The 25,889-nt window shown below is 47.8% G+C and overlaps 11 protein-coding genes across 11 annotated transcripts; 5 read left to right on the forward strand and 6 right to left on the reverse strand.

Moving 5' to 3' along the window:
- Positions 1–2,523: 2,523 nt before the first annotated feature.
- BC939DRAFT_474484 (uncharacterized protein) lies at positions 2,524–3,982 on the reverse strand (the record flags this gene model as incomplete). The annotated part of the gene is made up of 3 exons (XM_051558424.1): positions 2,524–2,970; positions 3,625–3,651; positions 3,797–3,982. 3 exons carry the CDS (start codon positions 3,980–3,982, stop codon positions 2,524–2,526), a joined length of 660 nt encoding a protein of 219 aa, XP_051415316.1.
- A 2,093-nt stretch (positions 3,983–6,075) lies between these two features.
- On the forward strand, positions 6,076–7,161 carry BC939DRAFT_500411 (uncharacterized protein; the record flags this gene model as incomplete). The annotated part of the gene is made up of 2 exons (XM_051560045.1): positions 6,076–6,234; positions 6,826–7,161. 2 exons carry the CDS (start codon positions 6,076–6,078, stop codon positions 7,159–7,161), a joined length of 495 nt encoding a protein of 164 aa, XP_051415317.1.
- An 805-nt stretch (positions 7,162–7,966) lies between these two features.
- BC939DRAFT_442382 (t-SNARE) lies at positions 7,967–9,790 on the forward strand. The gene is made up of 7 exons (XM_051554379.1): positions 7,967–8,273; positions 8,493–8,551; positions 8,646–8,756; positions 8,863–9,046; positions 9,153–9,223; positions 9,307–9,368; positions 9,470–9,790. The coding sequence occupies exons 1-7, from the start codon at positions 8,165–8,167 to the stop codon at positions 9,555–9,557; spliced, it is 684 nt and encodes a 227-aa protein (XP_051415318.1). The 5' UTR covers positions 7,967–8,164; the 3' UTR covers positions 9,558–9,790.
- Positions 9,791–9,874: 84 nt separating this feature from the next.
- On the reverse strand, positions 9,875–10,774 carry BC939DRAFT_442383 (uncharacterized protein; the record flags this gene model as incomplete). The annotated part of the gene is made up of 1 exon (XM_051554380.1): positions 9,875–10,774. A coding segment is annotated over exon 1 (223 nt), but the record flags the coding sequence as incomplete, so codon positions are not given.
- A 116-nt stretch (positions 10,775–10,890) lies between these two features.
- BC939DRAFT_442386 (cytochrome b5) lies at positions 10,891–12,626 on the forward strand. The gene is made up of 4 exons (XM_051554381.1): positions 10,891–11,051; positions 11,425–11,556; positions 11,836–11,915; positions 12,455–12,626. The coding sequence occupies exons 1-4, from the start codon at positions 10,938–10,940 to the stop codon at positions 12,516–12,518; spliced, it is 390 nt and encodes a 129-aa protein (XP_051415320.1). The 5' UTR covers positions 10,891–10,937; the 3' UTR covers positions 12,519–12,626.
- An 87-nt stretch (positions 12,627–12,713) lies between these two features.
- On the reverse strand, positions 12,714–14,381 carry BC939DRAFT_483343 (ferric reductase NAD binding domain-containing protein; the record flags this gene model as incomplete). The annotated part of the gene is made up of 1 exon (XM_051559173.1): positions 12,714–14,381. The coding sequence occupies one exon, from the start codon at positions 14,379–14,381 to the stop codon at positions 12,714–12,716; it is 1,668 nt and encodes a 555-aa protein (XP_051415321.1).
- A 937-nt stretch (positions 14,382–15,318) lies between these two features.
- On the reverse strand, positions 15,319–18,932 carry BC939DRAFT_510827 (uncharacterized protein; the record flags this gene model as incomplete). The annotated part of the gene is made up of 7 exons (XM_051561095.1): positions 15,319–16,555; positions 16,653–17,563; positions 17,650–17,788; positions 17,891–18,032; positions 18,125–18,186; positions 18,509–18,552; positions 18,616–18,932. The coding sequence occupies 7 exons, from the start codon at positions 18,930–18,932 to the stop codon at positions 15,690–15,692; spliced, it is 2,481 nt and encodes an 826-aa protein (XP_051415322.1). The 3' UTR covers positions 15,319–15,689.
- A 402-nt stretch (positions 18,933–19,334) lies between these two features.
- On the forward strand, positions 19,335–21,403 carry BC939DRAFT_39341 (putative PEP8-vacuolar protein sorting/targeting protein). Its single transcript, XM_051552087.1, has 8 exons — positions 19,335–19,623; positions 19,716–19,859; positions 19,978–20,050; positions 20,163–20,319; positions 20,433–20,597; positions 20,703–20,941; positions 21,040–21,144; positions 21,237–21,403. The coding sequence occupies exons 1-8, from the start codon at positions 19,612–19,614 to the stop codon at positions 21,278–21,280; spliced, it is 939 nt and encodes a 312-aa protein (XP_051415323.1). The 5' UTR covers positions 19,335–19,611; the 3' UTR covers positions 21,281–21,403.
- A 4-nt stretch (positions 21,404–21,407) lies between these two features.
- Positions 21,408–24,067, reverse strand: BC939DRAFT_442405 (arginine-tRNA-protein transferase). The gene is made up of 9 exons (XM_051554382.1): positions 23,832–24,067; positions 23,700–23,734; positions 23,542–23,604; positions 23,104–23,464; positions 22,874–23,011; positions 22,525–22,780; positions 22,362–22,432; positions 21,685–22,269; positions 21,408–21,604 (listed from the first exon to the last, which is right to left on the reverse strand). Exons 1-9 carry the CDS (start codon positions 23,952–23,954, stop codon positions 21,497–21,499), a joined length of 1,740 nt encoding a protein of 579 aa, XP_051415324.1. The 5' UTR covers positions 23,955–24,067; the 3' UTR covers positions 21,408–21,496.
- A 48-nt stretch (positions 24,068–24,115) lies between these two features.
- BC939DRAFT_442408 (C2 domain-containing protein) lies at positions 24,116–24,747 on the reverse strand (the record flags this gene model as incomplete). Its single annotated transcript, XM_051554383.1, has 1 exon — positions 24,116–24,747. The coding sequence occupies exon 1, from the start codon at positions 24,668–24,670 to the stop codon at positions 24,119–24,121; it is 552 nt and encodes a 183-aa protein (XP_051415325.1). The 5' UTR covers positions 24,671–24,747.
- Positions 24,748–24,994: 247 nt separating this feature from the next.
- BC939DRAFT_442409 (C2 domain-containing protein) lies at positions 24,995–25,788 on the forward strand. Its single transcript, XM_051554384.1, has one exon. The coding sequence runs from the start codon at positions 25,154–25,156 to the stop codon at positions 25,703–25,705; it is 552 nt and encodes a 183-aa protein (XP_051415326.1). The 5' UTR covers positions 24,995–25,153; the 3' UTR covers positions 25,706–25,788.
- Positions 25,789–25,889: the final 101 nt, after the last annotated feature.

The raw sequence follows: 25,889 nt of genomic DNA on the forward strand, positions 1-25,889 counted from the left end.
CGACCAGAGCCTTGAGGTTGCCTCGGTGTTTGCAACGCGAGGGGCCGACATGCAGCTGCCAGCACCAAAGACGCGCTGAGGAAAGTAAACATCGGCATGGTTAAGTGTCTGTCCTCGCACCCTGTTAACTCAATATTGATTTTGATATTGTATTTAGAGGAAAGTAGACTATGCCTCAAAGATAAAAGAAAAATGGGCTAACGCGTACCTTCCACTTGGATAAACGCGTCTGATACTGTCGTACGGTGGACGATGGGTCCTTCATCTCTATGATTGATTTCAGTACCTCGTTCGCTGAGGTCTTTCGCGCCTCGGTTAGCTCCTGATCAGTCATAGTCGATTCTGGTCGGCAATTGGGCTACTGATCGCATCTGGGCTGCTGATAAACTGTCCTTGCCGTCGTTTTTGGTCCTCTGGGTCCTCTAATCCTCGGCTTCGACTTTTTTTTCGCCGGCTTTGCTGGGGTGCCCGCAGCGTTCCCTTTGGGTGCTTGCGCGGTTGGTGCTTCTTCGAGTTCGAGTGAAGGGTTACCTCTTTTGTTTGTCGGGCGCCGACGCCTTGGCACTGTTTGCTCAGAATTGCCAGAGTTCGGTTCCACACGGAAGATGAACATCACTCCTTGCCCATTTGACTCTTGTTGCCCCTGTTCAGATCTATCCTATTCATGTTTCAGATCAGTTGGTTGGCGCTCTTAATTTTACCTTGTACAACCAACCCGAAAATACTGGTGTCGTACCCCGCGCTTAACATAGAATCTAAGCATTCCTTCATCATGTTTGCTGCCTTGACTTCATCATTGACAAGACGCTGCTCTGCTGTGTTTGGCGGTTTGATTTCCATTGCCAATAGATATTCTTCTCTAGACCCCAGGCTGTATGAGATAGAAAAGTCAGGAAACTCGTTCGGTGCATCGAAGACGACGTTGATGACCTGGCCTGGTCGGAACACGTCTCCTCTCCAGCGGGAAATGAGATTATCGATCCTGGAAAATGCTGCGAGAACACGCATACTGTCATGAACAGCGCCATAGTTAGTCGTGAGGGTGAGCAAAAAGAGATCCTGTTTACGTTAGATCTTTTACTCTGTCGCGTCTCACGGCAAATTAAGGTTTACTCGCAGCCGCATCGCCTTCGTGTTTGATAAAGACACCATACCCTCTCGCCTGGCATCGCCTTGGACGCGCCGCATCTCCAAACCAAGTATTAACCATCCCTGTCTACTCTAATGCCGTCCTGCTTAATAATCCTTGCCTTGTAAATTATGTATAAACTAGCAGAACTATCCATGGCACACGCCACGGATGCGAGATTTACTGCACGTTCAGCATATTTCTACAAATGATATTTGTTGGTGGTTCGTAGAAGTAGATCGACACAAAATTGACTTGTCATTCAGTGCACGCTCCGGAAGAAGGTTTCCATAATAATGGCACACTTCTCCCTGGATGCGGAACGTGCAGATGCCATCCGCAGCACTTGCTGAATTTTTGTCGGTCGTAGCGGCCATCGAGGTGAAAGACAGGGACTTATTGCATCTCCGAATATCATGTATTTTATTCAGATGCTGGTATGAAAGAGATGGTTCGATACTTATCAGGGTCACCTAGTGTTTCCTATTTATTTTACTTATTTTTCTCGGAAGTGCTTGATCTCCTCTGAGTTTCTCATAATCAGCTCCATCAATCACGAGTTCTCTGGATAGCTTGAATCGGGGCAGTACAGTGCGGCCCTTTGAGCAGCAGAGCGTGAACTTGGGGTTCCTCTTGGAGGCACCTTTGCACCGCTCCTGCACCCATACCTTGGCCATACAGTATTTGCATTTGACCATATAACCAAGGTAGTGCCGGTTATTTTTGACATCAACGCCTGTCGCCAAATCTTCAATGAAAGGCCGCCGCGTAAGGAGTAACGCATCTAAATCCAATGCGCTATGCTGGCGATTGTAAGCGGCAATTAAATCAGCGCGCCTGGTGAGAGTAACGGTGATATCCGGTGAAATCTGATGAAATTCAGTGAAATTCAGTGAAATCAGAGTTACTCACCGCGGTTAACCGTTCACCGGTGAGAATCACTGGCAAGGTGAAAGGTATAAACTCACTCCATAAAAAAAAAAAAAGACTCTGCTTTTCGAGCATGTTACTGGGATTCTCAGGGCAGTCCTTTAAGGTGATTCTGGAGTGGCTAAGTTGACCACATTTACATGCTCGAGGCGCTCGATAAATTTGTGTCAAATTAGCATGGGGATCAATGTCGACGTAAAAAATAACAAAGGCACACTTCACATACGCTTGGCTGCACGTCGCATCCATGTTCTCGGTAGTTAATGTAAAATGTAAGAGGGATGCAGTGGCTGTGGAGGAGCAAAGGGAATGGCTTTGAGTGATAAGGGTCAAGCAGTGAATGTGTAGGGATGAAGGGTGTTTGGCAGTGGTGGATGTGAGAGGAAGTTTATTTTTGGGCGAAGCAAAATTACGTTGGCAATAAAGAACAATGCCATCGAGAGCTAACTGTTCGAAATTTTGCATCAAGAAAGAGTTTTGCAAAGGGCTATCGATCCATGAGCCATCGAGATCTTAACATCAAAGAAAGGGCACTGCAAACCGATATGTTTATCAAAAGAAATATCACTGCAAAGCGGATTGTGCTCCATTGTATAGCTCTCGTATGCTTTTCCATGTTCATTATCCTCAATCGTTGTGAGGTCAATGATCTCTTGGTCATTATCCGTGCGTGGTTGATCGGAATCAAATAGCGCGGCATTGAACCGGATTGCTTCCTGTTTCTCAGCCGTTTTGGGTCGCTTACTGTCTTCAACTCCATCTCTGGAGTTGATAGGTCGACCAATGGGCGGTCCACGGCGAACCGAGATACTAGCGTTGGTGTGGATAATGTGATGCCCGTCATTGGTATTGGTACTAACGCTCGTAGAAACCATTTGGTCACCCGTTTCAGGCACAAATTTATCATTGGGCTAAGCAGCAGCGTAATAATCCGATTGGGTCTCAAGCAATGCTTTATTCAAAAAAGGTGCTGTTGATGCGAATGTATTCGTCGGCGCACTGGACTCAGGGGCGCTGTTGGGCTCCTTCTCCGCGCAGGTCCCTCCATGATAGCGTTTTCGGCCGGGTCGCTTGCTTGAGGATCCCATAGCGAGTTGGTGGGTCAATCTGTTGGATGTGCCTACAAATGCTTCGAGACAAAACGTAGAAATATGAAAATTCTTTCGCCGACAACATCACCATCGCAAGAGGGATCTTCTATGGGTGCATGCAGATACGCTCAGCTCAAAGACCCTCTGCTCGAGCGTTGATGAGATCCCAGGATCCCAAAGCATGCTGCTACTCAAAGCCTCTAGCATAGCGAGACTTTGAGCAGTGTTTGATGAGGCTGGAGGCAAGCCAATCCATTAAGTCAGTTGCAGTAACAGCAAAAGACTTGCCACATCTAACGTGCCTGGAATGGAACCGCAACCATCATGGCAGGAATAGTAAGTCAGCCCCGTGCATCATGGTTAAGAGAGTGTTATGTGGAAAGGTGTGAGGAGGACACACTGCGGGATGAAGAGCGTGAATGTGAATAAAAAAGTTAGGAAGAAGGGAAGTAAGAAAGGAAGTTGATCACTTACCGATCTGTAACGCGCGGATTCACGCAACTAAATGATCTGCGTAGTTGCAGTTGATGTGATGCATCAATGGACGCGAAGATTACATCACAGAAGTGATGAACCTCTCTAAACGCAAAATGTCTACGACCTGAATTATCTTGCGCCTTGGAGATTCCATCCACTCTGACGGTACCTGTCGCTTGACCCCACCATGTCCAGCACGACTCTCACGGCCTTTGTTGCTGCTGCCCACCGAGCGAGACCTTTCAGCTTGCATCCATTGGTAGTTCTCATCGATATCCTTGGGCTGGAGGTATAGGGGCCGCTGCCGGCTAATCAGATGGCCACGGACCGCATTGCTGATGTTGTGGCCGGCCATGATATCGCAACGCACGGATTTCTTGCACGTCGAACAACAAAGTCGGCGGATGTTGATCTGACCAACAAAATCCTCACAGTCCGGATACTTTTCGAGATGTAATACTCATTCACATTCACAACAATGTAGCCAAGCGACCTGGCCTAGAGTGAGGCAGAAACAAATTGAAGAGAGAGGCGAGATTAGTCATGACGTTCCACAAGAGACAGCAATCGCAGGGTCGCTAAGGGGCATCATCGGCCACTTGCTTTCTGGACGAAGTACGATTAGAGCGACTCGTGTAAAGAAGACAGTCTGGTCTTTGTAGAAAACTTTCCAAGACCTACGCCGATCACGATCATGCTGCTGTATTCTCACACTTACGAGACTAGTAAAGAAGGTTACCAAGATGGGGTTAAGCAGATACCAAAGGATGTGCAGCGGACTGTGTTGCGGAAGAGGAGGAAAACGAAAGTGAAGGAACGCGTGAAAAGATAAGGTTTATATCTGAAATTTTGGCGAACCATGAATTTGGCTGCCTTCAAGGGCAAAAAAAAACCCCCCCATCAGTGAACTACATGGCGACTTTATTTTTTTAACGATAGTGACACCCTTATTAAGTGGTTAACCTGGCTCATGAATAACTGCGGGTGAATTGTTCTGTCGTAGAATCCACCAGCACGTAATACCCACAAATTTCATCCTGATCAATGTTATCCTCTACAGTTCTTAGTCAAGTCTTTCACGCGACCCAATGCGGAGTACTCCATCATTGTGAACATGGACAGGGTCCTTCTTTCTTGTGCATGTCCTGATTACGTCCAGTACAAGTATCCCTGAAAGCGCGTATATCTGGTGCTAAGGATCTACAGAAACATGGAGGTCAACTACGGCGGGGAACCTATACTTCCTCAAGAGCCACGAGAACCGATTGGTATTGAAAACGGTCTCGAAAACGATCTCGGACCCCTCTTGAAATCTGCTTCCACCGTAACTCCGTCTCCAACTACAAGCAATGAGAGCTGAGCAGCAGGAAGCGCAGAAAAGAGCAATAGAAACTGAAAATGAAGAGGCATTTCAGGAATGCGAAGACGCTTTGAAGAAACTAGGCGATATTGTTCACGATAAAAAAAAAAGACGATGTACGCTGCAATACTTCCAAAGCGCAGTGGCAGGACTGAACAATACAATGCTAGATGTCCAGGGAATCAACGCTGTTAGGGCGGGGCGCAAGTGCCGGCGAATAAAAATATATATTGTCAAATGAGCGCGTCCCTATGTCAATTCACAATCCCCGGATCCCAGAAAATAGTCAACCCATCTACTTCCCCTTCTTTCTTCTTTCAGGCATTCCCCACCATGCACTCGTCCTTCTTTTGATGGTAAGTGCCCTGTAATGTGCCTAATCTTGTGCTTTACTGATGAGGTGGAGGTACCACTTGGAATGTTCGATTCGGTTCCGCGCCATATGCATCATTTGGATTTAGAGGCGCGGGACAGGAGCTGAAAGACGAGTCAGTTTTGCCAACGGGCAACCTTGATTGCGTTTAATACACCCCATAGTCCTTGAACTAAGAGACCCAACGTTCATCAGTTCGCTTTAACAGACTTACTGAGATCGGGTAAGCACTGGTTGTGGCATGGGACGGTGGGGCATATTTTCTTCAACATGAATTGATGGCCATAATCGCAGACTGCTTCAGTTGCCATAGGCACATGTTGGGATTGCCGTATGATTTTCACATTATATCCGCGGTCTCATTATCTTCGCAGCATCGCAGACCTCAGAATAGGGATTTTTGAACTGCTTACTGGTCAAAAACTAACCACCATATTCAACACCTGAAAACGAGTTCACGCTTGTTCGTAAATAGGGACTACGCGAAACTGTTTCGGAGGTTACTGAGCGCTAAGTTCATACAGGAATAGGAAACTTCGCGTTATCCAAGTACAGAGGATGGGCTTGACAGGGATGCGTATAAAGATAGTGATGGACTATACGCTTTCAATCGCAAAGATTCACGACAGCATCAGCGGACATTCCCAAACTGGAACAGCAAATAACCGGGTTCGTGGCGGAGTCTAGGCGTGTGTATGGCACACTTCTCAGCAACATGGAACATTTGACAGGCGTGGTCAACAGTTTAGTTGCCGGAGTCCAGGTTCTACGAACAGAGATGGAGCAAGAGATCGGGACAATGTCAGAAAACATCGAGAACAAGATCACAGCAGTAGACTATAAGATTCGTGGGCTATCAAGAGAGGTCAAAAAGGTTCAATAGAATGGGCAATATCAGGAAGGAGCATCTGTGCTCAAGCAAGCCATGCCGATCAAATCTCAACCTCCATTCCAGGGCTATATAGGTTATTCTTCTTCTTTGGTCAGCAAATAAAACTGTATTTCTAACAGAGGGTTTGATTGATACGAGGCAACTACAAGTCAGCCATACGTTGCCAAGCAGCAGTAAACTGGATGGACTTGACATGAACACACCTTGTTCGTTCCCACTCGTCCAATGGTGTAAGGTATTCGTCAAACATTGGTGGATCTATTCTATAATATGACCGCGTTGAAGAATTGCGCTCCAAAGCTGTCCGCATGTTCGAGAAGAGGGCACAGACGAGATAGTACCGACCGAGGGGGGCAGGTGTGTAACGAACGCGTATCTAAAATGCATAAGTGCAAAAAAAAATGAAGACACTTGAGTTGGAAACCCCCTAATGGCTGTGATTATTTCCACTGTAAGAAATGCTTATCTTCTATAAAGTTTCGACCACTGGGGAATTTTCGCGCCAATTGTCAACCATCATGTCGCCAGATCTCTGCGCTACATTTGAGCAGGCATTTCATACTCGGTTTTGAGGTCCGTGTAGTGCCCGACCACACCAGGGCTCACACGACACGGGTAGGCAACATGGTTAGAGCCTCGCTGATAGACACAGAGGAGGACCAGAGAGATCTAGTGATGAACTCTACCACCCGCCAAGAGCGCACAACCGATGATAATATCAGACCAACCAACATCATGCTATACCTCGAAGTCAATGGTGAGATCTTTGGACGAGTCAATATTCGCACAGCGGTAGATGTCGACGGATTCATGCTCCACGCCGCATTCCTCCGCAGTATTCGAACTGGCAGCCTCATCACGATCCGCAACGAATCCTTGCCCGATACTACAATAAAACAGCCATTCTGACCGTAGCATCATGCCGCAGCAGTGCTCCCACACCACACATCTCAAAACGCGCGGTGCAAGCCCGCCGCACATGCCACACACCAAGGGTAGGCTTCTGCCGACAGCTACAAGCCCCAGCACTAACTCCAATGTGTAGATATTTTATACTAAATATATCTCTATGCTTGCAATGTTGCTCAATCCACGCAGATGATCATGATGATTAAGAATGATTTATTCATGAATTCCAGTCGTCGTTCGATACCGCGCATCGTCCTAGTCAAGCCTAGTCAATAAGGAGGTCCTTGGCGGAGAAGAGAATAAAAACATGCATGAGAATGTGCACAGAACGATCAGAGACACATATCCCAGTAACACAAAAAAAAGATTGCCATCGAAGACAAGGAGAAAGGCCAGCTGATTTAAGCCGCAAGTGAATCTAGCGGCACCACCCCTCATCACCATGGCTCTCTCTTGCCATTAGCGAGAGAACCATAGCTATGGGACATCACGGTGACAAGTGAGGCACAGCTCCTTCATATTCCCCCAAGAGGCATGGCGTTACACCACATTAGCTCCCAACCTATGTGATCCTCCTTTCTCAAAGTTACCCCATCCCCATGGCAAGTGGCAATGGGAACCCCGTCGTTCCGTGAACCGCATTCGTTTTATCAGAGAGCAGTCGAAGGCGATAGGCGAAAGGTGTGGAATCATTAAGGAATTTAATCATAGTATTTTGAGAGGAAGTAAAGAATGGATTCTCCCATGACGTCGATCGGTCGGCTTTAATGTTTTACACGCTATCGCCTCTGGTCAAGGAGCAGCTGACAAGGAAACAAAGTCATCGACTCTTACTCCACTTCACTCCACCTTGCTTTCATTCCACTTTCGCTTCTCTCATTACTTCCTTCGCCGTTTTTTCATCCTCTCTCTTTCTCGCTTTTTTCCTTCTACTGCCATTCGTCACTCTCATACCCAGTACTTCAGCACCTATTCTTCTCGACACATACTTCAAAAATCAGCCATGGACGTTGCTGGAGGCTCTGAACTGTTCGAAAGCTACGAGCAGGACTTTGAGGCTATCAAGGTCTCCATTAATGAGCGCCTCACTGCCTCTGGGGGCCAAACTGGAGGTACGGTGCTCTCCTTCCCTCTCTTTTTTTCTTTCTCTCGCATAGCGCCACCCACGTACTGCCCATACGCCCAACCGTATTCTGCTATTCAATCGCACCTGCTCGGCACACTCAATTGCACCTTGGCGCCACATCCAATTATAGCCCGCCTCTGTCTGCATTGACTTAGAACGTTGTGTCACCGAACTGACCTTTCTTTCACCTTCAATGTCTTCCTAGAGGTCAAGAAGCAGACCCTTCGCGCTGCAGACCGAGAGATCGATGAGGCGAACGGAATTGTAAGCAAGCTGCAGATCATGAAGTCTTTGACATGGATAGTGAGATATCACAAATGCACGAGATTAACCCTACACACTTGCCGCTCCATGATAGTTACAACAAATGGAGATGGAACTCCTGAACCTCCCACAAAGCTCTAAGACACGTTTGCAGGCCAGGCATCGCGGATACAGGGCAGAGCTCGATCGTGTGAAGCAAACCCTTGTAAAGTCATCGCATCAACTGTCAGGCTGTCCTGGAACGAATACATTACATATCAGAAATTGCCGCATCCAGCTTCTCACATCTATTTTGAATTCCTTGCTACTAGAAACGCGCACAATCAACATCGCGATCGACTGCAGATAGGGATGAGCTGTTGGGAGGTTCGAGCGGAGGATTTGACCTGGACGCAGCTTCGATGGATCAACGCACACGACTCTTGAATGGCACGGATCGACTGGCTGAAAGCAGCAGGCGCTTGCAAGACAGCCACAAGATTGCGCTTGAAACAGGTACGTTTCCCGGACTCTTTTTTGGGGTCGCAAAGGGTGCTGGACTGTGATTCATCCTCTGTACTAACATGCCCTTTCTGACCTTTTGTGCATGTTGCCTTTATAGAGTCTCTGGGAGCAGGAATTTTGACCGACTTGAGAGGTCAGCGGGAGCAGATCATCAACACCAGAAACACTGTAAGTAATACAGGAAAAGAAAGCGATACTTTTGGACGGGAAGCAACAAAAGACTGATAGCTGTACATATTCACTGTGCATAGCTCCTGGAGGCTGATTCGAACATCGACAAGGCATCACGCACCCTGAAGGGGATGGCTCGTCGGTAAGCAACTGGCTTTATGTTGACTCTGCTGTAGGCATACCGCCACTCAAATAATAAGAAGGAACCATGATTTAATCAACAATGGCTTTTTCTTTGAATAGCATGGCAACAAACAAGCTGATCACGGCGTCGATCATTATCGTCCTAGTGTTCTTGATCCTGTTTGTTCTCTACCGCAAGATCTTTTAGTGCCCCTCCCCCTAATTGATAGATTCCCATACCTTACCTATTACCCATCAGATAGCCATGGCAATGCATCGCTTTCTTCTTCAAGGCGCAGTAGATGCTACTGCGAGAAATTAAATGAAACTGTACATTCAGTGGCTAGTGATCCGTGTCCACCACTGGCATCGATGACATCCTAGATTCTCATTCGGATAAACCCACAAAACTGTTCGAGAAAGTCTCCCCTAATCCTTTGCTACTCCTTATTCAAAACAGCAACCGTATCTTCACTATTTCTGGAGTATAACCGACGATACTACATTGTATCTTTGAGGAGACTCCTAATATATTTAATTAAGATCAGGTCTGGTGAATTCGCAGGTTATTTGAACTCCTCGATGAGCTGTGTTTCTCGCCAAGTGTTCGAAACCTCGGCAGTGTGTACAGGGCGCCATTCTCCATCAAGACATCGCCAGAGATTGTGTCTAAGAAATCAAGAAGCTCGCCGTTATAGACCAAGTTAACGAAATCGACTGCGGTGCGTCTCCCTCGTGGAATGATGATCAAGCCGGAATTCCGATCGTCCGCAAACGCGTCCCAAACTATAACTGAGAACTATCCGCCCTTGAATTTGAACTTGAGGCAATTAGGCCTGAGTTTCTCATTCTCCTTTCCCCAAATGTAATAGCAACGGTAGTTCTTCCCAATATCGAATGAGAATTCATCAGCCCAGGAAACCCGCTTTCATTTCTCAATCGTCCAATTCCTGTATTCCAATACGAAGCTGTGCCACGCTTTTTTCTATTTGAGTATACGAAATGGCTTTGAGATAAGCTGTCGCGCAGAGATCCCGTTGCAATATTCGCTCACACACAGCTAATTTATCATGTCGTTCAAGGTGGCAGAACGGTCTTTGAGGGCGGAACGATAGGTGGCCCTCTCCGCTCCCTCGCTGAGTTTTCCTGATCGTCCAGGGCTCGCTTTCGACTCCATGGAATCGTTCTCTCGAAATTTCTTGATATTGGCTCCAACGATTCTATGGTTGAGGCTGAGTTTTTTGGCAATGTATCGGCTTGACTTTCCCGACAGATGCATTATTCTCATGATCGGCCCCACGGAGCTTCCGGGATAGAGTCGTTGGGCTGGCCTATTAATATGATGCGAGAAAGTATGGGTGAAAGGAACAACCGGTGCAGATGTGAATGAGGAAATACGTGTCAAGACCGTAAAGGAAATAGGGGCCACGTACGGACGCTCTCCATGGCATCGCACGTAAATAAAAAAAGTACCTTGTACACCAAATTGCACGAGCGAATGTACAAAAAAAAAATGCGTGGTACGACAACTCCGCTCTTTTCTTCTTTCTCATCATCCCCCCTTCTCATTTACCGCACAACACTCATCATGTCCGAGATCAAGACCTTCACCATCGCCGACTTGGCCCAGCACAGCTCCAAGAGCAGCCTCTACCTCGCTGTCGGAGGCAAGGTCTACGACTGCACTGATTTCATTGACGAGGTGCGTTTGCTGATCTGGCTGATCAGCCCATGGTTGTCCTCGTCTCTCTTTCATTCAGAGACTATTGTATTTCTGTCGTGTGTCCTCTTTGTTTTTACAGGGCAAAAAACATCTCGGAGCATTGCTTAAAGGCGATCAAGTACCCTCGGAGTATCATTGCCTTCTGTATCCAGTTTGCAAAGGACATTTCGCAAGATATTTCATCACACCCATTATCCATCCCGGGCGTAGACAGCTGCGCTAATACGACGCCCCAACGTTTTCAGGATCTCCAACTGCAGCTCAATGACGATGACTAATTACCTTTTTTTTTTTTCTCTCTCTTTTTTGTTATCCTACCCTTATTCCCAATTGACTTTGGAAAATCAAATAGCACCCCGGTGGAGAGGAGGTCTTGATTGACGAGGCTGGCAAGGACGCGACTGAGTCCTTCGAGGACGTCGGACATTCGGAGGAGGCCCGCGAGATTATGCACAAGATGTATGTCGGAGAGTTCAAGGACGATGTAAGTAGCTCACTTTTTTTTTTTTTTTTTTCTTGTTCGCTCTGCTGCTACAAGATATATATCATTGTTGCCATGAATTGGTCTTTACCCTTTCTGATATTGGCATGATAACCTGCATGTGCAAGCAGTAGCAGTTTCACCGCTTTTCTGCAAATGCTTTGTGATTTACGGTTTACTAATGCGCTATGCATAATCTGCACTTTTTTTTTTTTTTTTGCTTTGCTCTGCACTGCTCTGCTCTGCTTTGCCCCGTTCTGTATTGGGTGTATGATAATATAGGGTGCTGGAAAGAAGGCCAAGGCTACGTCCTCGATGACTCCTAAGCCTATCCCTGCGGGCGAGAGCTCGGACTCTGGAAGGTTCGTTTCATGGGTCAAAGGATTCTTCTGAGGCAAAGGAAACTTAACTGTCGAGTGCACAGCAGCAAAAAAAAAAAAAAAAAAAAAAAGAGGTGGGGCATTAAGAGGATGAATCAAATACGATATCTTCGGCACCATCGATGCTTCAACAAACGACAGGACAATGCATGAGAAACTTATCGGAAAAAAAAACAAATAGTAGAAGGCAAGCGACTAGAATGACACAAAGCAGAAACTGCAGATCATATAATAACAATGGAAAAGAATCCAAAAAGCCAGTGAGAGTCGTTTTGCGTCGTACGATGGGCTGCGAGTTGATAAAGCGGTCTGCTGCGCTTTTTTCTTTTTGTCAAGAAGACACTGGGATATGAGAAGCCGTTGAGAAGAGTACTGACCATATCTTTCCTGTCTTCTTCTTTTCTTGCTTCGATGCTTCGATACTTCGATTCTCGTCATCATCGTTGCATATGTGCCGATCGGATCACGCCACTTTTTTTTTTTTATGCTTTTAATGGCACCCGTTGCTGCAAATCAAACAGCCGCTCATACATCGTTGCCTTGGCTGTTGTTGCTGGCTGCGTGCTCTGGAAGTTCTTACTGTAAAAGAAACCAACTTGCTCTCTTTACATATCTCCTCCATTTGCTATTCTACGTCAACTTAGAGTCTTAGATACGCTCTAAGCTTCAATAAACAACATACTTAGTAATCACTCTAGAAGGCCACAGCATGAAGATTGTTATTTTATTTTCTGAACATGACTATTCTCCCTGGAAGTTGAACAAGGTCACTGAGGGCGCTTAGAAGTGTTCCTTTCTGAAAGAAAACTTGACACCGTTCTTGCTCTGGATTCTCGATTCTCTCCTTAGGGATTTGGCCATGACACCCGGTCCGCAGAAGAAGACGGCAACATCGACGACGAGCTCCTGAGTCGCTCCAGGCATGTAGGTGCCGTCCATAATGCCCTGTCTCAGCTCCGAAAAGATAGCTCCAAAGTTCGGTCGTCCAAAGTTTGTCAGGGTCTGCAAGCCCGTGATGGTATCTGCTCCTGTGTAGTCGTCGTGGAGATGCAGCGCAATGTTGTGGTGTTGGTCCGGCTTCATGACCGCTGTACAGTAAATATGGATCTTCAGTTTCACATTCATCATCGATTGCTCGATCGTCGAGAGCAGGGACTGGAACCACTTGAGTGAGGCGAGGTCACGGCATACCCAATAGAACTCGATGCGCTTGGTCTTTAGAGGCATGTTGTTGTTGGCGCGGTACCAGATGTCGCGGAGGATACTGGCAAAGGGCGTCACTCCGATACCAGAGCCGACAAGGACAACGATCTCGTGGTCAAAGACATCTTCTGTGGGCGCACCAAAGGGTCCATCGATCTTGACCTCGGGCATACTGAATCCTGCGCGAATACGGATCTCCTCGCCACGCTCGTTGACCAGTTCGGTTTTCTTCTCGGGACGCGTTGCCACTGCTGCCTGGCGCCTTTGTCCTGTTCCTGCGTCACCACGTCCCTCCTTTTCGACGCCCATGCGAGTTCCAAGAGCCCGGGTCCAGTCACCGACCTGACGAATGTGGACCGAGACATAATCCTCAAAGGGCGAAGAAGTGATCGTGAAGGGATGCCACTGGTACTTGCTCACGTCCGGAACGTTGATGAACATATACTGGCCAGGCTTATACCTGAACGAGGGCTTCTGGATCTGGAGCTCAATGACTCCTGCGGGGTGCTGAATCGCCTTGACCAGACGAGTATCCAATCGAGACCTGTAGAAGCGAATGCCGCGCTCGATGACGTATAGGACATATCCGATGGCGAGGTATCGATAAGATTTATATCCTCTGCAGACACCATACTGATCTCTGACGATGCATCCGATACCGTGGAACATGAGAGCTCCGAGCATGACAAAGGCCAGGTGATGGGTGTACCAGAAGGACTCGAAGGACTTGTTACGCTGGGTCTGCTTCGCGGTTGTGTACATGAGAACCATGGATAAGAGCATGATGTGACCTGTGACGCCGGCGGGACTTTTGTAGAGGAGTTCTGCAGCCGTGAGCTTGAACGCACCCTGAGGGTCCTCACGGTAGAGTCTGTCCATTTTGTAGAAATTGATGTAGTGACCAATGGAGTGGACGATGGTGCAGAAGAGGATAGAGTAGGCTGTGATCTTGTGGAACCAGATATTCTCGTCAATGGGGATGAGTTTGTTGATGAAGGAGACGCGGAGGATGCGGAGAATATTACGACAGACGGGGAGGAGGATGATAGAACAATCCCAGATAAGACACATGCCTCCTCCACGGGCTACCCAGAGCGACCAGTTGAGAGGCTTGTTGAGGTTGATGAGGTTCTTGTCGAGCTTGACACGGAGGACACCGAAGATGAAGAGCATAACATGGAGGAGGAACCAGATGACGAAGAAGGCGTAGCGCCGAGTCGTCCAGGTTTCCAGAAACTTGAACATGGCGCGAAGGAGTCCCTTAGGATATCAAGGACGAATGTAGAATGTGGAGCGAGTGGGAGGAACCGTTTTTTCTTTCTTGGAAGGGTATACTATGTACAAAGGTATGAAAAAAGGTCCGAGTCGTTAAAAGAGCAAATGAATGAAGAGGGGAGAGGAATGGAGGAATGAAAATGATGGGATGGAATGAGCAAAGGATGAGAGGAGGGAACAAAGAGAGGCGGGAAGGAAAAGAGGATGCAGAACTGAAAAGATGGACCCTTCGGAGGTATTGTTGAACAGCAAAGAAGAAGGTTTCATAGTTTGTTCAGGTACGTACGACCAACCAATTCTGTTGGTCTCAGATTCTTTGGCTGATATAAATAGTTCGCCCTTCTCCAATGTCCAGTCCCGCCCACTCCACTCCACTCCACACATAGTCTACGCCCAGTTCCGCGCCTACACTGCAGTCGATCGACCTCAAATAGCCCACGCTGGCCAGCTGCACTTATAGTGCTCGGCTCAGTCAGCTCAGTCAGCTCAGTCCGCTCTCTTTTCATAGATATAAAACGCCTTTCATATTTTTGAACCGGTCAACTTGATTTGCAAGACAGCGGTGGATATTCCATGGGTGGCACGGATGTATGTTTGGCGATAAAGGGAAAAAAATAATAATTAACAAACACACGGTCTGGAACCACTTCAGTAGATCTGTTTTACTCTCTGACGGAAAAACGATTTACGGTTCCGGCATGAAAGTATCTCCATCCCATGCCTTCTTTTGTACATATTGTGCATGTGCATTGATATGGTGTGTCATCGGAGTGAATGAGATAGCAGAACCAGCAAAACCAATGAACATCGATACGAGTTCAGTGGAAGAGCAAATAAGAATGCAAATTGGTCTTGGAAGAGCCTGCCTTCCTGTAATAAAAAAAAAAAAAAAAAAAAAAAAGACAACCTTCATAATAGTCTCCACCAACTCGGATTGTGAGGGGGTTTAGGTCTTGCACTCCTCGAAAAGACCAGCAGTGGTTGCAGACGGACGAAGACCAGGGTTTCCATGACGACGCGTAATTTTCATCATAATGTGTTTGTGTAAAACAGATGCAAATTTGGCAGAACAAGTCTAGTGGCGTGCCAATTACTTGGGGCTCTCCGGTATCCAACTGTTCCATAACCACATAACCAATGCTACATAGTAATGGGGTCGACAACGATATAAAACGTCCATTTATTGGTCTTGATCTGCTGGATTCTCATCACCGCCTTGTTGGCCATCAAGAAATAAGAATCCATCTTCCGCCGCCTGGTGATAATAGTTTTTTTATCCTAAACATGGACCTTTTTCTGGATAGTGAGAAGACCCGGTCCCTTGCCTCCGCCGAGCAGCGCCCACTTTGGCAAGTGACTCCTCATGTTCGTAAATGCCGGAATCTGCTCCTGATCCCACTCATCATAAAGACATCCTAGTGTACCCTCAAGCGCCGGCGCATCCTTGTCCTCGACCCTGTACACAACCTCCAGATCCCATACCTGGTCGTACTTGCGCTTGAAACTAACCATTCCCGAACGACTCGCCGCCTTCACTGATGTTGCTATGTAACCCTGATCTGGTTCATCAAACCCATCCAGTTTCATAACCACAATCGAAGAATTCGTGGGAAAATTGACCTGGCACAGACGAGAGTCCTTGGCAGTCCATTTCAAATGTACGACGCGGAACCAGCTCTTGGATTCGGCCTCAATTTCCTCTCCTAAGGAAATTGCATCGTGGTGGTGCTCGGGCTTCGAGACCTCAGACTTGATGATTTCCTCTCCGGATTTCCTGGATTCGATCACCAGTCTGGGAACCGCGCCCTCGTAAATGCACTGGGTCAAGGCATTGTTGCTCACAGGATCAGGGCCGCATTCGCGCTTCTCGGCTGCAGGGACCAAGTCCATGATCGTCTCGAGCCTGTTCATGGTCTTGACGGTAACGAGCGACGTGTTATGATTGAGATCATAGACCTGGCGCCATACTAGCTTGTTGGGTGCTTCTTCCGCAGAGTATGGGAATACGATGCAGGCAGAGATCAGCAGAGCCACTGTTAAAAAAACGCTGACCTGGCCCATCTTGCGGAAGTTGGCCGATCGGTGGATGGTTGGAATTAGGGGCATCACACAGTTCAATGCGCAAAGAGCGAACAGAGCCATGACTAGCGGTAGTTTGCACAGAACAGGCTAATGTTAGAGTTCTTTTCCAGATTAACAGCACAGATGAATATCCTTTTACTGTCTGTCTGTTTGACTTACTGGCAAAGGGAGGGGTTCCGTCGACAAGAGTTTGGCCCATGGCTATCATATTCGTGATAGCAATATCCAGCACCATCATCAGGGGCACAAAGTTGATCCACAAGCGTGCCAGTGTCCAGGAAGTACCACGTCTTCGCGGGTAAACAGACAGATGAGCCGAAATCATTGAGGTCACCGTGAACCAGGTTAGGAAATAAAATAAGCCAATCTCTTTCTTCTGACCGATAACCGTCGCCGCAATCAACAGAGTCCACCAGAATAGGACCATGCCGACATTGGCCACCTGCTCAGAGTCCACGCGGATACGCTCGAGTACAATATCATCCGGGCCCATGTCACCCTTCAGCCAGAGCTCCAACAGGACCCACCCCCATTGCACACAGATGATGGTTGTACAGCACTGGAAAATAAAGAACATGAAACCGAGCCAGTGCTCTCCATAGACGAGCATTGGGTTGATCTTGTTCAGAAGAGCAGCAAAGCCGATCGAGACTGCGATGGCGGCCACGAAGCTGAGGATCATGGCGATATAGCTTCTCAGCACAACACCCAAGGTCAGACCATGCTTCCTGGACGAGACGATGGAATACGCAATGAAAATTGGGACGATAATGATCAAGTTGTAGTTGAGTGTCAGGTAAGTGTTGAAGGAATAAACCAGCATGAATAGGCCGGCGATATCATAGTAGATGCTGGATTCCTGGCTGAGGATCTCCTTGGGCTTGATCAGATAATCCGAATCCGCAATGTTACGCATCGCTGTCAGTCCAGTGTTGCCCATATGCTGGACAGATGCAGGCGAGGTGTGCTCGAGATCATCGTGAAGGGTGTGATAGAAAGCCCTGCGACTGTAAAACGCAATGTCGAGGCCGGGGATGTTGTAGGCCGTGTAGACAGAGAAATCGGTGCCACTATTAAAGCGTCAATTATAAGACATTTATCAGTACTCCGTTGAGATAGCATTGCTTTTTGTCGAAGGCAGATAACCGCGACCTACCTCTTGATAAGTCCAATTTTGAAGATGTCATTTCCAAAGACGTTAGCATGAGGAGAGTTGCCGACTTTGCTATAGAACTTGGCAAGGGCCTTGTTGCTTGCACGGAAGAGCAGAGCGCGACCACCGGCACCGGCACCCTCTATATGCAAAATTGAAGAAGAGCGTGAATCAAGAGTAACAGGTCAAACTGCGTAGAAAGATATTCGCCAATTGATGAGAGGGCCATGACTCGTTGACTTACCGAGATTGATAAATGCTTTGACGTCCTTAGCCCATGGGTGTTTCATGAAAGCAGCTGCGCCAAAGAGCCCGACTTCCTCACCGTTATTGATGTTGAAAATAACATTGTGCTTGACAGGGTGGTGGATGAGATTACGAATCATCTATATCGAGCGGCGATACTTATTAACCGTGTTTGTTCGTCGCTCGCTGATAGCTCACTGAATCCATGCGCATCGAGAGTCCTAAATCTTACCTCTAAACACACGGAAACACCGATGCCGTCGTCTGTGGCACCATGGCCGATGAGGACAGAGTCTAAAAAGACAACAAGAACACAAGCGGTTAAATTTCATCCCTTTTTCCAATTTCTTTGGAAGAAACCATTATGGTCGTCGACAAGCTCCAAAACATTTTCTGTTACGCGTAGAAAGCTTCTAGTGCAATTAAGATTTAGACTTTCGCCCAAGGAATCATTTGTTGTCCAGAAATGGATGCGATGGCCGGCTCAGATTCTCCGAAGATGGTAATTGCGCTGACAGATCCACATATCCTTCGCGTTTTCTTGCTGCACGCACCATACGCGTTTCCAAGTGTTCTAATCTCCACTCCAATCCAGGATGCTATTGCACTAACTTACCATAATGGGCACTGACCACAACGGCTTCGGGATGACCCTTCAGGCTGTTCTCCGCGCGACCTTTCGTGCCAACAACACGAACAAGAATATTTGAAGACTCGTAAAACTCAAGGCGAGTCGAATTGCTCAAAAAGTTCCTGGCCAAAGTCAACTTGACGTTATCATCCGCTAACTCGACGGTCCTGTTCAACTGGCGTGCTTCCTCCTGTAGATCTCTGACGGTCTTGGCCAGGTAATCGTGGATGCGCAGATTTTCGCGTGAATTGATCGGATGCGGCCTCTGGGCAATCTCCTCTAGATGCTTCCAGGCCCACTTGGCTGAGAAATCATCGGGACCCGATGCATCCTCTACGGATTTGGGCGTAGGAAGGGAGAGTCGCTTGTAACTGACGATACTGCCGATGACGAGGTAGGATACGACCATGAGAAGGAAGACACCAGACATGCGTCTCCAGGAGCCTTGGTTAATGAGCGCCCTCACAGGACGAGGGCCCGATTGGCTGCTATGAAGCAAAGGGGACTCTTCTGTGGGGTCATTGTCGAATCGCTGATTGGAGTTGTCAGCGTGGTCTTGGTCTTGAGACATATCTTTCTTGCTGACCTTGCGCTTATGTAGAGAAGACTATGCAAAGGCACGGTTGGTTCTAATGGTTAGCAGCAGGCTCTGGCCGTTGGAGGGGCGCTGTCTCGGGCTGACAGGCGCATACATATGATAAGAGTGAGAGGAACAAGTGCGAGTGTGGCTGGCTTGGTCGGATGAGGGCTGCTTACCATGCATCAACTATTTTGCAAACAAAAGACGAATGAGGTGAATGAAAGGAAAGGAGAGAAGAAGAGTTCAACGGTTCCTGTGCGGGGGAATGGAGCTCATTTTAGCGGTGGATGGACCCTGTCTATTCTAATAGCCATCAAAATAGAAAGGCAGTCTGCGTCCCGCGTCTGTGTCTTCTCAGCTTTCATTACTTGGCGCTCCTGCATATACACTTTCCATCCATTCAGGATCACACTCACCGTTACTACACCGACGAGACAATTTTCACTACCATAAACACCACCAAGGTCCTCTCCACCACAGAACAACCTCCAACGCGTCGTTTTCCAACATGGCTATGGCTGTGAGTGTAGACTTGTCTTCCGTCTAGGCGAACCTCTGCAGGAAAAGAGAAACTGACATGCATCCCACCCTCGTTACATTCCATCCCGCAAGAATCTCTTCGGTTTCTCCGCCCCGCTGGACGTGGAGATTCGCTTCAACGGTCAGGAACAGCGCAAGCAAATTGAGGCCAAGGTCGACAAGGACAGGCGTGAAAAGTTCCCGCTTTACTTTGACGGCGAAACCGTTGCAGGAAAGGTATAGACACCAACGCCTTTTTTTTTCTTTCTTGTCCTGCAGAAGCCTTGGTCTGAGCTGATAAACAGTACCTATCGCCTTGTTCCTCGACTTGTTTATTTGTGGGCATGAATGCTAGATTAATATCAGAGTCAAGGACGGAAAGAAAGTGGAACACAATGGCATCAAGGTCGAGTTTGTCGGAAGCATAGGTACGAAGAAACATCTTGCAAAAAAAAAAAAAAAACATTCGAGGACTACTATGCACAAGAACTCTCTATTAACATGGAGTTCTCAATCTCGCGATTTTACTATGGACTACAGAGCTCTTTTACGATCGTGGAAACCATTATGAGTTCAGGACAATGCAGCAGGAATTGGCCGTGCCCGGTGAACTCCGCAACAACACGACTTTCGACTTTGAATTCAAGAATGTCGAAAAGCAATATGAGAGTTATCATGGAATCAATGTCAAGCTGAGGTATATACTCGCCGCAGACACCGGAGAGCGGAAGCGACTTTGAAGATTGCTGCAGTGGATAGGTACAGGAAAACTGACAGAGCGCATTGGACGACGTTGCAATGATCTCTTAGGTACTTTGTCAGAGTTACCGTTCAAAGACGTTTGGCAGACGTAGTCAAGGAGCAGGATATTTGGGTCCACTCTTATGTCATGCCCGCTGATGGCAACAGCTCGATCAAGATGGAAGTCGGAATTGAGGACTGTTTGCACATCGAGTTCGAATACAACAGGTCCAGGTAAGAGTTACTGGTCTACCCTCGCCTGCTCGTGATATATGTCGTATCTCTCCACGCTTGAATATATTAACATGGGATTTGTGATGTATCTTTGTGTGAGCATAGATACTACCTGAAGGATGTTATCGTGGGCAAGATCTACTTCCTTCTCGTCCGTATCAAGATCAAGCATATGGAGCTTTCGATCATTCGGCGGGAAACAACAGGAGCACCACCAAACCAATACAACGAGAGCGAAACAATTACGAAGTTTGAGATTATGGATGGCGCCCCCGTTCGCGGAGAGACCATTCCTATTCGACTCTTCCTCGGAGGTTTCGAGCTCACACCTACCTTCCGTGATGGTATGTCTGCGCTACAACGAATATTCTTTTGGGCGGGCTTGAACTGGCTATAGATTAATATACTAACCGCGAATCGTTGCGCTTCGTTCCTTCTATAGTAAACATGAAGTTCTCTGCTCGCTACTTCTTGAATCTGGTGCTTGTCGACGAGGAAAACAGACGCTACTTCAAGCAGCAGGAAATCACCATTTTCCGTCGCCAAGGTATAAAACAGACTCTGCTTGAATTGTGTCCCTCAGGAGTTTGGTCCGCACTATGATTCTAACGTCCAATGCTTCCTCCACTACAACTGTAGTTGATGATGAGGCTCTTGATGGTCTTGTACCGATCGAGGCTTAAGCGCAGTGTGTGGCTCATATTCCCATCCCTTTATTAGAGTTCTCCGCACAAGCATAGCAAGCTATTCGAGCCCGATTCAACGGGAACTCCTCAATTCAATAAAACATACAAAGCACTCTCTAGAATTCTAGTTTTCATTTTATTGTAGTCTTTGTCTTCTTTGAGCCATTGACCTGCAAAACTGTACCAGGACAACACTGTGTCTCCAGAAGCAGCTCAGCGGATATGCAGAATCATCTTGTTTGCAAGCTCCTCGCCGACATATGAATAGTACTCTGCGACAGCTTCCTTCACGTCGCCAAAATTGCGATAAGAATCCGTGAGCTACATGCATCAAATGAGTTGCAAATGGTCAGATCAAGACTCGATATTTCATTCAAATATAAATTCAAGCAGAAAATTACCACGACAGGACGCAACACAGTCTTGCTTGTCAAGCATAGGACGCCTATCAAGTCCGCTTCAGTGATCTTCGCTGGGTCCAGACATCCCGGTGGAGGCAGTGAGGTCGTTGTACGGAACGCCTTTTTAATTTGTGATTTCTTCTTCCGTCTCGCAGCTTTAGCCTCAGAAGCCGCTTCGGCGTCAGCAGCCTCTGCCGTATTCTCCTCCGTGTGTGCTGTTAACCTTGTCCTTTTCCGCTCGCTTTCATCTCTGCTGTCGTCAGCCGTATGTTCGTTGTCTGAGCTTTCTAGTGCCTTATCATCAAACTCGTCCGGATCTAGGTCCGCCTCTTCATCTTCCTCATCCGCACTTTCCAGGCTACCATTCTTGTCCCCTTCGTCGTCCTCAGTGTCTTCCCAGTCGTCACTATCGTCGTCGTCATCGCTGTCGTATGATGTAGTGATGGATCCCTTCTTTTTGTTGACGATGGATTGGATCATGGCCTCGAAGAGTGGGTCCGTTGTGGTAGGGTTCTCAAATGCGCTGTACCGCTGATCCTTGAGGATCTCTTGGCATTTTTTGAAGTCAACCCAATTATATGTTTCCTATTGAGAAGAAAACATGGTTGTGCAGGGTTTGTGAGCTGGTACTCATAATAGTGACACGTTAAAGGCTTGGTATCCTTCTGGGTCCTTACCGGATCCAAAAGGTACGAGGGATGAAAGTGGCCCTTGTATGTCATCTTTGGGCAGGTGAATATATAGAATCCTATCAAAGGGATAAAAATATAAATAATAGTTAGAATATTAACCTTTAGTCTCGGAATGCACGTTCTCTGATTTGGTCCGCCTGTAGCATACCCATGTAGTAATACTTGAGATTCTCGTATCCGGGCTTAGCACTGAGGGCCTGCACAAGCGCGATTTCCCTCTGGGCGCTGTACTTGCCCAACGACAGGACCGAGTAATCCGGGTCATAAAAAAAGTAAACAGCTGAAACACACGACGGAAGAATATCGATGACAGAGACAGCAATCAACTTCTCGTCCAGATAATAGCACTGGTGAAATGATCCAAATCCTGGGTCCTCTTCTGTCGAGTCTGATGCCTTTGTGGCCTAAGATTGAGGTACATAGTATCGAGACATGAACCGATGTGAGGTTGATGGCCGGTTGGTTCAACTGGCGGCTGTATCGGCGATGACACGTACTGTAAGGGGAGACTGGACCAAAAAATTCTTAAAGTTGCTGGCCTGGCACTTGGTTCGAGGTTCATGATGAATTTCCATCTGGTACCTAACGTACAGTGCGTGCTTCTCTTCCGTAAATGATGAAGGCTCCAGTTTGACCTGCATTCCAGTATTAAGTGAAGGTTCATTAGTAAACATGTACTAAAAAGTCTACTTATCGATGTAGCATGCTCAAAGTGAGAGGTCCGTACTCGGAGGCGATGTTTCCAAGAGGTGATCTCAGGTGAGAGAAGGTATTCTGACGACCGAATTCGTGTCTTCAAATCGGATGCGGCATTCTTTGGTGCCTTCCTTGGCTTTTGTTTCTTTCCCTGACCTTCAGATGTGGATGGCGCTGCGTCGTTGGAGGCTGTTGTCTCGGGCACTGACTTTGTCAGTGAAGTCGATGCGACCTCTGTGTTCAAAGCTGAGGCATCCTTGGTCTCAGAACTCTGCTCAAGGCGAGATGCAATGTCCTTTTCAAAATTTTCATCTCCTTCCTGGACATAGTTGTTGAACCGGTTCACGATTTGCCGTTGGTGTTTTGATGGCGCAAACTCGTGCGCCTTCATGCTGCAAGCAGAGAAAAAGACGCGATTGAGTCAACGTGTCCTTCCAAAGACGAAGAATTAAGTAAAATACCCACTCACCGAATAGTATACTGCGGACAACAGCTATCCCTCAGATTGGGCTTGTAGAGATAGGTCCCCGATCTATCCAAATGAACCAACCACTCAACCCAGCGTTAGTATTGTCGTCGACAGTATAGCATTGCCCTAGATAGCACTATAAGGATTTCCTTTCTCACCTTCTCCATCCGCGGTCAATAAGTTTTTGGTAGTCCTATCAATGATATATGATTGAGTGATAAAAGACTTAGTCGACATCGGTCTCAGAAGCTGATCATTTCAGAGTTGATTCTTCCTGCATCTTGTCGCACCTCGCAGGTCATTAGGTGAGCGCCCATGCCGTATGTCCGGGAGCCCATGGTGGACTTGCAGTAGCCACATGAGGACACGTTGGAGCCATAGGGCGTGATGACGCTAAAGTCACTGAGCAGCATCTGTGTTGGTTGCTGGCGTTTCGTTGTGGAGTCAAAAAAGGGCCGCACAATGAGTCAAAAAAAAATGGCCAGCTGGATTTTCCAATGATAACCTCCCTTAAGCTAATCGGGACACAGACGCGTTTGATTGAAGTCTAACACTGAGTTTATTACAATGGGTTGCTCTACGAGCGATCCTCGACGAACTGGAGTTCCAGGTTGACGTATCCGTTGTTTCGGAGTCCGAACCACTTGGGGAGCTTGTAGTCGCGCGCACCGACGTTGCCGGTGTTGAAGACTTCGTCTAAAGAGATCGTGGCTTCTCCGATCTTGTCGTCGCTAAACGTGTCCTTGTCAACAACACGGACGTACAGCTTGCTTTGGCCAGAGCGGACATAGAAGGTGAAAGCTTGGTTGAAGACCGGGTTCAAGCCCTTGCCGTCCTTGGAGCGTTGCTTATGGTCCTTCTCGAGCCACAACTCGACGTAGGGATCTGACTTTCCGAGCCAGTCCTTGTTAGTCAACTTGGTCGCATAGTTCAGCTTGACGGTGAGCTGACCCTGCTTGGAGGCCATGATATGAACGAGGCTCTCAGACTTGACAGGGACGTCATTGGCGACTGCAGGGATGGCCTCGTTGGCTAGAGCGGCCCTGTTGGCTAGAGTGGCCCTGTTGGTCAAAGCAGCCATGGCAACGGCTGGGGCCAGGAATGCGGCGACAAGAGCAGTGAACTTCATCGTTGGATGTGCTGAGTGCGGTAATTGCTTGAGAGGCGAGTTTCTTTTCGTCAGAGTCGCAGCAGGAAGGGATAGGGCGCGAATGATGAGGAGATGCAGTAAGCTTTTCAGCCTATTCCCTTCATGCGGATCGGAAGCACCGCTATTTTTGTGATCGGCATGAATCGTGGTGCGACCAGCCTGGCGTGCCGGGGTTCTATTTGCAGGGTTTCGGATTCCTGTCGAAGCTAGGTCAGATCTACGCGTATGACATCGTGCGCGCTATATCCAGAAATGCGCGAAACGGGGGAAATCAAAGACGCGTCTCGTTTTTAACGCTTTTACCGAGGCCGCATGTCCAGCACATATAGATCACTAAGTCTTATATAAGGCCCTGGTCCCCCCACCCACTTTTGCTCATCAACCAGCAGCACCCCTTCTACCCCAGAACACCCGACTTCCTCATCCCCTCTCAAGCAATTACCGCACTCAGCACATCCAACGATGAAGTTCACTGCTCTTGTCGCCGCATTCCTGGCCCCAGCCGTTGCCATGGCTGCTTTGACCAACAGGGCCACTCTAGCCAACAGGGCCGCTCTAGCCAACGAGGCCATCCCTGCAGTCGCCAATGACGTCCCTGTCAAGTCTGAGAGCCTCGTTCATATCATGGCCTCCAAGCAGGGTCAGCTCACCGTCAAGCTGAACTATGCGACCAAGTTGACTAACAAGGACTGGCTCGGAAAGTCAGATCCCTACGTCGAGTTGTGGCTCGAGAAGGACCATAAGCAACGCTCCAAGGACGGCAAGGGCTTGAACCCGGTCTTCAACCAAGCTTTCACCTTCTATGTCCGCTCTGGCCAAAGCAAGCTGTACGTCCGTGTTGTTGACAAGGACACGTTTAGCGACGACAAGATCGGAGAAGCCACGATCTCTTTAGACGAAGTCTTCAACACCGGCAACGTCGGTGCGCGCGACTACAAGCTCCCCAAGTGGTTCGGACTCCGAAACAACGGATACGTCAACCTGGAACTCCAGTTCGTCGAGGATCGCTCTTAAAGCTGAGCGTGTAAATTGAACCCTCTTGTACAGATCTCTTATATGATGCTTAATAAACGCGCCTTAGATAACGTTTTGCAGTACTTTAACCCAGTTAACGTGATTCGAGTGGAACCGTGAGACCACGACTCGATTAAGTCATCAACTCGGCGAGGGAGATATAGCCTCCACTCTGCCTTTCTTC

Source organism: Gamsiella multidivaricata (assembly GCF_025024155.1).
Source record: "Gamsiella multidivaricata strain RSA 2152 chromosome Unknown BC939scaffold_12, whole genome shotgun sequence".
In the NCBI taxonomy this organism is placed as follows: domain Eukaryota; kingdom Fungi; phylum Mortierellomycota; class Mortierellomycetes; order Mortierellales; family Mortierellaceae; genus Gamsiella; species Gamsiella multidivaricata.